Here is a 13925-nt window from a genome sequence, read left to right on the forward strand (position 1 = left end):
ACACACACACACACACACACACACACACACACATGTCTATCACAATTTTCATGGGAGACATTATGTCAAAGCAAGAAATGTGTTTAAATCTTCCTCTCTGTTGTATATTTGCTTCATGACTATGGGCAAGACACTAAGCCTTACCATGCTCTGGGTGACTCTGAGACTCCGAGTTCCAATTAAATTGGCAATTTATTCAAGGGAGGGATTTCTCTTCCTCACTAGGAGTATCCCGTATTGATAAAATTAAAGATCTGAAAAACCTTTTTTTGTCCTTTTTATATCTGTATATATTATATGTATGTCATATACATTTAAAAAATCCTCAACATTATTTTTATAATTTAGTTTGTGATGTCATAAATCAAAAAGCAAGATTTTTTTTTATTGTTCTTCACCCTTCTGGTTTCTGGATTAAAATTTCCAAATGTTTCTTACCTTTCTTAATAGTAGAGAAAAAAATTATAGTAATTGACTGCAGTTTAAATTTCTGTGACCAGAAGATCCTTTTTTCAATAACACCTAAACTTTTCTTTAAAATTAAAAAAAAATGATGAATTCAGAATTTTCATTACTCTATTGAAGCTTGTAAGTACTTCATATATTGTGTTTACTGCTGTTCAACAAATAGAAGTGTTTAAAATTCCCAGCTGTTCTTGAGAGGAAAGAATTCACATAATTGGAAAGAAAACATCCATTAAACACATTTGGGTTATTATCATATTTATATAATTGAGTACTATTTAGAGAATCTGAATCTTTTGTGTAAGACAGGGCCCACTGAAGAGAAGGGCTTATTGGTAAAAGAACAAAGGAGCCTTGTCTAAATGGAAAGTAATCATCCATGTGTCTGGTAGTTCATTTTACTTTGTCAGTGTTACTGATCAAGTAGTACGGGCCCCATTTTTGTTGAATAAATTTATGAATCAGTAAAAGAATATGGATTGTTGACTTCGTGAGTTTGTTGAGATAATAGAAATCTTATTTTAAAAATTGCTATTATAGTGTTTGTTATCATATCTTTTCTTTATTGGAAAAGGGGGGTAGAATTTTTTTTTTTCTACTTAGGTGTCTAGAGCAAAGGATTATTGATAGAAGGGCAAGTGTTTTTAATAAATCTTGGAAGAGGATATTTGTTTAGGTATTCTCAGTGGTTTTTCTTTTGCATTCCTGTAGATTTCTCTGCCAAATGTAGGCTTTGTCCTAGGTCAAGCATGTCAGAGTTAATACCACTTTAGAAAATAGTTTTTTTGTTTTCTCTTTCAAGTAATTTAATAAGCTTAGAGAAAATTAGGAAATTACAGGAAAAACCTTCTCCCACAATAAAATTCTAAATAAATAAATTCCTTATTTTGTGGTCTGATTGGGGTGAAGGTGAAAGTATGCCTTTTTTTTATCCTAGGATGGAAAAGGTCTATTGTAAATTCACAATTAGGTGAGTGGGGAGCAGTTTATATGAAGCCTCAACTTTAGCCCAGAGTACCAAACCTAAATTTTTCTTACACATTTTTTTTCCTTGTATGTGATACTGAAAATATACTGTGGAGTCCTTTTTATTTTTAGCATACATAATTTTTTATTCAAAAATTTTATTTGAAAAAAACTTTCTCAAATCTGTGTTCAATCTGGCAAGCTTAGGTTTTTTAAATCCTATTTTTAGAGTCAAACAATCAATTATCAGTTTTCTTAAATAGACTTTCTTTCCCCAGTTTTTCTCATTACCTCATTTTCTCTCCTCTGAACTCCTTTAAAAAAATTTACCCCAATAAGGAATCAGACAAATGTGTAATAGCAAAAAAAGTAAAATTCCAGGCAATAAATATCTTTAATTAGATTAAAAAAAAAAAAAAAGCTTAGCATGACATTTAAATCATTCCTGAGAGGAAATGGTTTATAAGGAACTGGTTTGAAAAAGCCTGTTTCCGCCTACTGGAAAAAACATTCATTTCCATGAAAAATAGGATATAGAAGATAATTTATATGTGAATATGTATATTCTTGGGGTGCTAGGGCTGAACCCCAAACATATTGGGGTTTCATACTAGTGTCATGAGATCTCTCAAAAGAATTTGTAGATTTACACTATCTCCAAATTAAGAGGCTAAGATATTATTGCACTACTGGCAGTAGGCTAAGTTCCAAAAAGGAGTTTAGCAACTAATAAGGGAAAAAGATGTAGGCTAAATTCCCTAGTAGAAGGGGGGAAGATGCCATAAGGCAGGCAGAGTTCCTCGAGAACTTGCTGCTCCAAGGTGGGCAGTTCCTAATAAACTAGCCATTGGGAGTTTAGTAAGTGGGCTAAGTTACTAAAAGGAGTTAGTGAAGAAGTGAGACACCCATAGGTTCTTTTACAGGAGAAAAATGACCTGAAATGTTGACATCTATACCTAATGATTGGATACAGTCATGGTGGGGTCATGATAGTTTTGTCAGTGCAAGGAATTGGAACAAGGAATTCAACAAGGGCCCACTGTAAAAAAAAAAAAAAAAAAAAGGCATATTTAAATTCCACTTAAATTCAATAGAAGCCTTTTCCTGTCAATGCTCCTTCCTGTTGCTTACTTTATTAAGGACTTGGAGTCTTTTTTGCTGGGGTCTATGTAAACATATTCAAAATCAATATTATTTCTCAATTCTTTATTACTAGGCTTCTAAATTATAAGTGAAAATTATCTGTTTAGTAATAAAATAATTATTTTTTTAGCCTGGAATCTCATATTTCTGAAGTATTTATTATTTGTACTATAATTATTTAAATTCCACGAGCATTTGTTAAACTGGACTATGTGCTGGGTACTCTGCTAAATATTTTGTAATATAAACAAAAGTAAAAAGTCCTTGCCTCCAAGAAGTTTATATTCTGTTGACCAAAGTTAGATATACACATATATAATGCAGACATTCTCAGTACTAAGATTATTAGTTCTTTAAGGGCAGGGACTGTCATTTGCTACTTTTTCTGTCTCCAACATTTAGGATAGTACCTGAAGAATGAGGTACTTAATAAATGTGATTAATTGGTTGTTTTTGTTATTTCACCAGTTAGATTATAAGATCCTTGAGAGTAAGGACTACCTTTTATAAACTCTTTTTGGAATCCCAACTGTTCCAACACTGCCTGGCACGTAGAAGGCACTTAATAAATATTTATTGATTGATTGGATCAGTCTCAAATAATCCATCATACATCATACCTTGCTGTGAAGGTTGTGATTCTAATAGATTTACTCTTACTTATCTCACCATTTTTTTATTCTCTTGAGAGAGTAGTGGTTTTATGAATTTATTATAGTGTCATTTCTTCAGAAGCTTAGATGGTTAATTACCTTTGTCTCACTCTTTGGTAAGAGAGACTACTTGACAAGCTGACTGGCAGTTAAATGATGGAGAATTTACTAATTGGTCTTTTAGGGAGACAATGTAGATAAAATATGGGAGAGGGAATCTTTTATAAACAGTATAAGTATCTTTTCTGTTTCCTTTGGAACAGTATGGGGTTACTATATGGAATTAGAATCATTTTTGTAGTTCAGCCTTTGAATGTTATGTGGATTGCAGAATCTATAGAATTTTGGCATGATTTGTAAAAGATATTGGGATCAATAGAATACTGTATTATTTAGTTAAAAATAAAATACTCTGCTGATTTAATAAGTTGCTGTGTAGTTTTAGGGTTTTTCAGTTTTGGTTTAGTTTTTTCTCCCAAGGAAAATAAGCTTCAAATTGGAAAATGGAAAAAAAAAGGATAATAGGGAGGTGATCATTATGATGAGTGGGGAGAATATAAGAGAGATGTAGCTCTATTTTATGTTATCAGGCTAAGATGTACTATATCCTAAGGTATTAAAAGATTTTGTAGATGTGACTTCAGATCCCAGTGACAATATCCTTTCTCTCCAAGAAACCTTCTCCAATTCACATTGTTGCCAGTAATATTTGTTGTCTCCAAATTTCTCTGGTATAGTGTTTGTTTGTATAAAATTGATTGCTTTAGATTGTAAGCTTTCTGATGACAGGAATTGCCTGATTGGTAGAGAAAGGGCTGAGGGTGTATGATTGGGGTAGAATGTCTAAACCTTTCCTGAAGAAAGAATGTCTGTCGTCTCCAAAACTTCTTCAACTCTTTCCCTCAGGAGTCACACAGCATCACATCAGCATACTATTGACCAATTAATAGGCTTCACGTAAAATATTACAGGCTGGGCTAACAAACTTGGATTACATTTATGTACAACAATTTTTTTTGTAGCATTTGCCAATTTTGTTTTATTTTTTAAAAACTAATAACTTTATTTTCAAAATACATACAAAGATAGTTTTCAACATTCATCCTTGCAAAACCTTGTGTTCCAAATTTTCCCCCTCCCTTCTTCCACCCCTTCCCCTGGACAGCAAATTATCTTAAATATGCTAAATACATACATATCTTCCATACATATTTCCACATTTATCATGCTGCACAAGAAAAATCAGATCAAAAAGGGAAAAAAATGAGAAAAAACCCAAAAAGCAAACAACAACAAAAAAGGTGAAAAAACTATGTTGTGATCCACATTCAGTCCCCACAGTCCTCTCTCTGGGTACAGGTGGTTTTCTCCATCACAAGTCTTTTGGAACTGGCCTGAAATCACCTCATTATTGAAAAGAATCATGTCCATCAGAATTGATCATCCTATAATCTTCTTGTTGCTATGTACAATGATTTCCTGGTTCTACTCATTTCACTCAGCATCAGTTCATGCAAGTCTCTCCAGGCCTCTCTGAAATTATACTGTTGGTGATTTCTTACAGAACAATAATATTCCATAACATTCATATACCATATTTATTCAGCCATTCTCCAGTGGATGGGCATCCACTCAGTTTCCTAGTTTCTTGTCACTACAAAAAGGGCTGCCACAAACGTTTTTGCACATAGGGGTCCTTTTCCCTTTTTTGTGACTCTTTCAGACGCAGTAGAAACACTGCTTGCTCAAAGGTTATGCCCAGTTTGATAGCTCTTTCGGCATAGTTCCAAATTGCTCTCCAGAAGCAATTGGATTAGTTCATGACTCTACCAACAATGTATTAGTGTCCCAGTTTTTCCATATCCCTTCCAACATTCATCATTATTTTTTTCCTGTCATTTTAGCCAATCTGAGAGATGTGGTGCTACCTCAGAGTTGTCTTAATTTGCATTTCTCTGCTCAATAGTGATTTAGGGCATTTTTTCATATAACTAGAAATGGTCTTATTTCTTCATCTGAAAATTGTTCATATCCTTTGATCATTTATCAGTTGGAAAATGGTTTGTATTCTTATAAATTTGAATCAGTTCTCTATGTGTTTTAGAAATGAGGTGTTTATCAGAATCTTTGGATATAAAGGTTTTTTCCTAATTTTCTGCTTTCCTTCTAATTATTGCATTGGCTTCTAATCTGCATTGGTTTTATTTGTATAAAATCTTTTAAATTTAATATAATCAAAACTGTCCATTTTGTATATCATAATGTACTCTAGTTCTTCTTTGGCCATAAATTCCTACCTTCTCCATAGGTAGACTATCCTTTGTTCTCATTTGCTTATGATATCACTCTTTATGTCTAAATCATGAACCCATTTTGACCTTATTTTGGTATATGGTGTTAAGTGTTGACCAATGCTTAGTTTTGGCTATACTAATTTTCATTTTTGTCAAACAGTGAGTTCTTATCCCAGGAGTTAGAGTCCTGGGGTTTGTCAAACACTTGATTACTGTAGTCATTAACTATTGTGTCTTGAATCTAACCTATTCCACCAATCAACTACTTTATTTCTTAATATGCAACAACATTAAACATCCATTTATTCAGTACCTGTGTTGTAAAACACATTATGCCTAAAAAGCTTAAATATAATACTGGTTTTGTCCTCAAGTTGCTTATAATTTAATAGGGCTGATAAAACATGTACTAAAAGAGAAATAACTAGAATGCAAAGTAGACTTTAAAATGTGTTTGATGTTCTTTTGTGTTTGAAATCCTAAATTTCTTCAATATATATTCATTATGGGAAAAATGTCTAATTATAAAATGGACCCTAGTTTTAAAAAATCATTAATAATATGGTTGCTTATTTATGAAACAACAGCTGGGTTGAAAAACTAAATTTTTACATCAGTGAGAGTTTTCTTACATCTGAGACTAACTTTAAAATATACATTTCAGGGGCAGCTACTTGGTATAGTAGATAGAGCACCAGCCCTGCAGGTAGGAAGACCTAAGTTCAAATATGGCCTCAGACACTAAACACTTTCTGGCTGTGTGACTCTGGGTAAGCCACTTAACCCTAATTTCCTCAGCAAAAAAATTGGGCATTTCAGTTTACTAAAAAATGTGCAGTTGCTTGTATACATTTTCCTGTTGAGGAGATAACATGCAGTGAAGGGTCAGTGTTTACTTCCAGAATTTTTTGGCAGTTTAGGTGGTGACAAATTTTAGGATTACCCCAGCATCACTATAGTTTTTTTATTTTTATTTTTTTTCAATTTGATGTATATTAGCTAGTACCTTGAAAGTGTTTAATTTACATTTCTTTGATTATTATTTGTGAAGTTGAGCATTTTTCAGGTGATTATTATAAATTTATTTTTCCTTTTATAACTTGTCTTTTGATCATTTATTCACTGGGAAATAAAGGTTTCAATTCAGTTTTATTTTTTACCAGTTCTTTCTTTATTTTAATTGCATGTAAAGTTTATAACTGTGAATTTGCCATATATATGTCTAAGTGATTATTTTTCTTTTGCTTATATATTTGCATATAAATTTTTATTTTGATTTCAGTATACTTATATTGTACCTAGTAATTCCTTATATTATATTTAAATAGAAAAATCCAATTTCCCTGAAAAATTGAGATGACTGCATTATATTTTATAGGAGGTTTAGCTGTTTATTTAGTTACCATATGTTATTGAGTCTATATTAACAATAACATTTCATGCTACAACCTCTCATGACTTCTGTCTAGTGTATTGCAGTAGACTCCTAATTGAGCTCCCATCTTGTCTTTCCTTCTGTGTTATTTCCAAAGTGATTTTCTTAAAGTACAGACCCCTTGCCTTCTCCTTAAACTTCAGTCCTTCCTTATTAACCTCCTGTTTGGCATTTCAGTCTCTTCACAGCCTTCCCCCAAACTACCCTGTCAAACTTTTCACTCATCATTCCTTTCATGCACACTGACTTTCATGTTGTTCCTTACATAATGACATTTCATCTTCTATCTTTCTGCTTTTGCAAAGCATATCCCCCATGCCTGGAATTTAAGTCTTCCTTCCCTCTGCCTCTTAGAATACTTATTATACTTCAAAGCTCAGCTCAAAGTATGATCTCCATGACATCTGTCCTTCTCTCTTAGCAACTAGTGACTTCCTGCACAAACCACTTTGTATTAATTATTTATTTTTGCACATATTTATATGTAAACATTCTTTCTTTCTGATATATTGTATTAAAGGCCTCCCCACTGCACCTGCCTCATTTAGAATTTTTTCTTTGTGTACATGATGCTGGCAGAATATATGTTTTTGATAAATGCTTGTTGATTATTTTCAGATTATTTATACAGTTTTTAGAATAGTCTCTTAATTAGTATTTATATTTTATAGCCATACTTTTCTGTGAATGTAAAGACTTTCATCCTTAAATATTCACCTAAATTTTCACATGAAATGTATAAGAAAATATTCCTACAACCCACTTTGAATGACTAACCTGTGAGTACACATGAAAGGAGAGAATTCATACTTACATTCCCCAATTAGGGATTAGAGTAGATAATCTTTCAAGACTCATTAATCTTTAATTCTGTTTTTTTCCTATGATAGTTTTAGGACTATGATTCTCTGACAATAGAAAGTTAGTTGAGTTGCAATTTTATCAAATACGCATGTGATACAGGTGTTATTGTAGTTAAAGAGTATTGGGATTACTGTAAATGTTAATGAGAGGTAGATACACTTGGCCAAAATATTAAAGGGAATAAATAAATCTCATTCAAAATAAATTTTTTTATGTTAGCACATGCTTTTTAAAATCTGTAAATAGTAGGAAGAGGGTTATGAAACGATTCTTAATACATTATCTACAAAAGTGTCAAATATCTACTATAACTTACTACAGATGGTATAAGAAGTACTGTTTTATATGTTGGCAATTTGAAAGATTAAAATAAGTAGAGTGAGAAATGTGATGTTGTAGCAAAAGAATATTATAATGATTTCCTTCTTAAATCTAATTTTATAACTACACACAGATCTGTTTATCTACAATATATATGTATATAATTTGGAGTTTATTGGATTTGGAGTTAATTAGCACAGGAAAATTTCTGGACCCTTTACCAATGCTTATTGGAACCTGTTGCAAAGTTTATTGTATTAGAAAATTGCTTGGTCAAATGAGAGATTAATTGTCTTGCCCAAGATTTCCCTCTTCCCACAGCCAAAATGTTTTAGAGGCAGGATTTGAACCTAGGTTTTGACTCTAAAATTAGTTCTCTTTTCTCTATAGAGTCCTCTCATTTGATCTTTTTAAGAAGTAATTTTTGTCTTTTGTTTTGATTGAAATTATCAGACCACAGATATGTCAGTGTATAGTCACTCATGTATAGAAGGGGAATTTTGTCAAAAGTGTGGAGGTTAGGAATCCTTGATTTGGAGTTATGAATGGAGTTGGAGAATAAATTGGTATAACTAAATAGATGAGGATAGGTATATGGACCATTTTCAAAATGTCCTCTGAAAAGTAACAAAACCCAGAGTGATTAAACTAATACTTTCACACTAAGCAGGAAGAAAAAGAACTAAGAAGAAAGAAAAGGAAATGATGTAGTTTGGAGTGAATTTTGTTAGAACATTTTGAATGACACCTGGTCATGTAGCTCAACAATTCAGTATTGTACTAATTAATATGTGATGCATTAGAATGACATATTAAAAAGCTTGAATGATCACAGTAATGAAAAACTTAATATTCCTGAATAATGGTAGCAATATTCATTTTAATCTTCAAGACCCTGTATAATATAAGAGCACTCAGATAATATGCTTCCCATTTCTACAGCTTATAGATTGCATGGATGAAGCCTTATTGTGAGTTTGGGCATATTTCATTCTAGTTGTTTGGGGTAATAGATAACTTGCTGTGATTTGATAGTTAAGTGGTATGTTTCCCTACTATATTTCCAAACCATTTGTAGACTTGCTTGTGCTTTACAAAGTGAGTATGGGAATCAAAAATCCCTGGTTTGCCATCATTTAGACTATCTAGAAATAAAGTATAGGGATATAAGACAGGCAAAAAAAAATTAGTTCTTATGAAAATGGATCTGTTTCTTTCTAATCCCTATGTTTAGGGTTCCCTTGTAATCTTTGTAAAGTCAGTCAGATAACAGATATTGAACATATGACTTGGATTCAAGAAGAACTGAATTAAAATCCTGATTCAGACACTTGAGGCAAGTCATTCAACTTTTCTCAGCATCAGTTTCCTTATCAGTAAAATGAGAGGGTGGATTGGGTGATTTTTAAGTTTGCTTCAAGCTGTAAATCTGTGATTCTGTGGCTTTAAGGACATTACCCATAGTGACTACATATCCTTCTCCCTAACTGTAGTTTTGTACATAATTTCTGGGACTGCTCCTGTGAATTCTGTGTATGTTATTTTTTCCCACATTGATGATAATACATATGCTGAAAAACTGATAACATAAGCATCAAGTAATTTAATAGAGATAGAAAACTCTAATTTTTCTTTTTTTTTCCTTCAAAGATTACCCTGAAGGCAATAATTCAAGTGATTATCTTGCCCAAACAACAATGTATCTTCCAGAAAACTTCACATATTCTCCTTACCATCCATGCCCAGAAAAGCTGCCTTACATGAGTAAGTGAAACCTAATGTTAATTCAATAAAATGTTTATTTGTGCTATAATTCATGCTACACTGGAGCCATTGTCTCATTGCTGTGGGAATTTCTTCCATCAGTGAAAATTGCAATCTATTCATGTCTTCTCATTCTCTATAATTTTTGTCCATGTTCTTCCATAGATCCTTCACAAAGGCTCTGGAAAGGCACAATAGAGATCCTTTCATTTAACAGAATAGGAAACTGAGACGAAGTCAGGTTTAATTGACTTGATCAGTGTCTCATGGATAAAATTGGAATTTGAACCTAGTTCATACTACTATAAATCCTGTGCTCTTTCTATTGTATTGCATTGAGACCTTCCAAGGCTATTTCAGTATAATCAGTTCCTTTAGTTATACTTATATGTTTTATTTTATACATTTAAAACCATGTTCTGAGAAGAGGTCCATAGGCTTCATTAGATTGCCAAAGAGGTCATAGCACAAGAAAAGATCTATCTCTGTTTTATTCTATCCTTTGCATTTTAAAAATAAGGAAATCTCAAGGCCTATAGAGATGAAATTATTTTTTTCAAAATAATGCAGGTCATAATAGATAGAATTGCACTTTAAAACCAGGTTTTATAAACTGTAAACCACTATGAATGTGTTTATGTATTCTTTTGCAAAATCTGAATATAATGAAACTGTTGAGTAATGTTTTTGCTGATATGTCAGTTTGCATGGGTCTTATTCATGGTTCCATGGAATTTCTCTTTTCACTTACTATTGGCTATATTATTATGTTAGATCATCATAGCCAGAAATCTTGTTAACAAAATGTGATAGTTCCATTAGAAATGAAGAATTAGGCTCTCAAATTAAAAAAAAATTATTTTTAATTTATGAAATAAAACAAGCATTTCTGTAATATAGCAAAATAATAAAAAAGATGATTGCACATGAAATTGCAAGCCCATTGTGTAATAATTTGCTATTTTTAAAAACATATAATAACTATATCATGTAAATTTCTTTTTTCCCTTTTTTTCTAGCAGATTAGATTCTATTATGATATTATATAAGGTTTTACACTTGGGTTCAAATATCACCTGTACAGGTTCAGAAAACATGACTCGGCAACAATTCATGTGAAAATGATCTTGGGAGTTTTAGTAGACTGTAAGCTTAATGTCAGCCACCAAACAGCAATGTGTGCTGCTAAGTATTAGAGAGACAAAGAAATTAAATGATCTCTGCTTTCAAGGGATTTAAATTTTACAGAAAGTAATAACATATTCACATATGATGATATGCAAAAAATGGTAATTTGTGCAGGAAAGCACTAGAGGTCTGGGACAGATCAGGAATAGCCTTTTGTAGAAGGTGGAACTAAACTTTGTAAGGAACTAGGGATTTCTCTCCTCATGCAGATAAGAAGAGGGACGATATTATAGATATAGAGGAAAAACAGTTGGGAAATGGAGTGTCACATTGAGGAACATGAAAAGAATCAGGTAGCCTGGAGTATAAAAAAGAAAAATAATGGGTAACAATCCTGGAAAGCTAAATTGGAGCCAAGTTATGAGAGGCTTTAAATCAACCAGATAGTGGAGTTTATATTTAACCCTAGAGATACTCGAGAGTCACTAGAGTATTATTGAGTACAGTAGTAGCATGTAACTAGACCTAAATTTTTTTTTTTAGGGAAATCATTTTGACATATGTAAAGTGGTCAAATTATTAAAGTGAGAGAGTTGATATTAATTAGGAGGTTATCAAAGTTACTCTGGTTAGAGATTATGAAGTAGTATGGTAACTATGTGAATGGGTAGAAGAAGGAAGGTGAGAAATGTGGAGAATTGTGAAGATTTGGCAATTTACGGGATACATGGGTTAAGAGAGAGTGGGAGACTAAAAAAAGATGGTGATGACCTTGACAGAAATAAGGAAATTAAGATGAAGGGTTTGTTTTGGACATGTGTTTGAAATATTCATAGAATATATCCAGTTTGAAATGTTTAATAGTTGATAAAAGACTAGACTCAGAAGATAAACTAGGACTGTATTTTTAAGTCTGTTTGTGATCTACATTGAAATGATGATTAAATCTATGCTAATAAGGTCATCAAAAGAATGTAGGAAGAGGAGAGGACTCAGGACATTGTTTTGGGATTTATGGATTAAGTATAAAAGGAATTGGGAATAGGAAATAGATCCAGCAAAGGGTACTGAGAAGTTGAAAAGTAAGTAGGAGAAGAAGCAAGAGAGCATAGTTTTTAGCACATAGTCAGTGCTCAGTAAATGCTTGAGGATTGATTGATCAGAAAGCTATTGCAATAGGATAAGCAAATGATAACAAGGACCTGTATTAAGGTGATGGTTGTGTAAGTATTGAGAGATTAGATAACAGAAAGGGTGCAGACCTGGGATCCTGGAAGGATAGTGATGATCTATACATATATGAAGAAGTTTGGGAGATGGAGAGGGAAGTATTTGGGGAAAGGTATTTGGGGAAATTGGATGTTGAATGTTTGAGCAATCCCCATTGCAGACCAACTACCATCAACAGGGAGGTAAGCTTACAAGTACTGGGAACAGTAGTACCTAGACTTCTTACCACGTACCACTGTCTCTGTTCTCAGCCATTACCTGGGAGAATAGCCCTTTTGGAGCTATGACTTGGCAATCACTTCTGTGATGATTGCTATAGCCACTATACTAAAGCATATACATACATATATATATATATATTTATATATTTATATTTATTTATGGGTGTGTGTATATATGTGTGTGTATATTATGTTATATTATACAAATAAAATAATATATTATACAAATAATATATTACACATATTATACATATAAACATATATACATGATATGTGTAATATATTTTTTATAACTATATGTATGTTTACATATATATAATATTATATATATATATATATATATAAAAATAAATAAAACATATATATTGCCACATCTACTGAAGACCCAGAAAAGAAAATTCTCACCATCAAAATCCTTGTTACTCTCAAATGGCTCAGCATCAGAAACCACTGGTTTTATTAATGGAGATGATCTTAACATGCATCACCATTTGCTTTGCCATTGTATCCTAAGGACCCCTGGACTTTTTCATTTGACTTGTACCTAACACCTTCTAAATGTTGATATATGCCCCAATTGGAGTATGAGTTACTTGAGAGCAGTGACTTTTATTTTCCGTTTGTGTTTTTGGTGCAACCTTTGCACATAGTAAATGCTTACTAAATGTTTTTTAATTCATTTATTTATTCATCAGATACGTAGAACTGGGAGTTATTTGCATAGCCATAGGAGTTGATAATGCAGAGAGAAGAGAAATAGACCTAGAACAGTTTTAGGGAAGACCCAGTATGGATGATGATCCAGCAAAGAAGGAAGAAAGAACCAAGAGAGATCAGTATCACAAAAACCCTTGGAGGGCTTTGGTATTTAGAAAAAGGTAGCTCATGGTGTCAAATGTTGTAGAGGGGAGACAGAACCAAGATGGTGAAGTAGCAGTAGGCAGTATAGCTAGTCCCCCCCTTTCACCAAACTCTACAGATGGTAGGAAAGAGCCTGAGTTTAAGATGGTCTAAATTGAATGCTACTCTTGGCTCAGTGATTGGTGACTCTTTCCCCTCCTGCCATCATGAGGACTAAGGGATTGCTGTGTCACTTTGGAATCCTTCAGTGTCAAGCAGAGATGAGGGATTTGGCTCAGTCCACTGTATTTTGTAAAGTGGCGTTGGGAAGCCCATCTTCACCCATGCTCCACGAAATTCTCCAGTCCCATCGGCCAAGGACCTGGGAATATTCACCCTAGAGAAGAGACTCAAGATGGACATGATAGCTGCATTTGAATGTTAGAAGGGTTGCCATATGGATGATGGATTAAGTTTGTTCTGTATGGCCCTAATGTTAAGGGTCCTATTTCAGCTATGCATAAAGAAAACTTTTCTAAGTGATCTGTCTTGAAGTAGAATGGGCTATCATGGGATTCCCATTACTGAGATTCTTCTAAAG

At 32.8% G+C, this 13925-nt stretch overlaps 1 protein-coding gene across 2 annotated transcripts in view; it reads left to right on the plus strand.

Moving 5' to 3' along the window:
- B4GALT6 (beta-1,4-galactosyltransferase 6) overlaps window positions 1-13925 on the plus strand; it is a 75932-nt gene that overhangs the window by 19955 nt on the left and 42052 nt on the right. For both annotated transcript variants that reach the window (XM_051970289.1, XM_051970290.1), the window contains one exon: window positions 9792-9905. In XM_051970289.1, coding sequence (XP_051826249.1) covers window positions 9792-9905 — 114 coding nt within the window. The remainder of the gene's footprint in view (window positions 1-9791; window positions 9906-13925) is intronic.

Source organism: Antechinus flavipes, chromosome 1 (assembly GCF_016432865.1).
Source record: "Antechinus flavipes isolate AdamAnt ecotype Samford, QLD, Australia chromosome 1, AdamAnt_v2, whole genome shotgun sequence".
Taxonomy (NCBI): domain Eukaryota; kingdom Metazoa; phylum Chordata; class Mammalia; order Dasyuromorphia; family Dasyuridae; genus Antechinus; species Antechinus flavipes.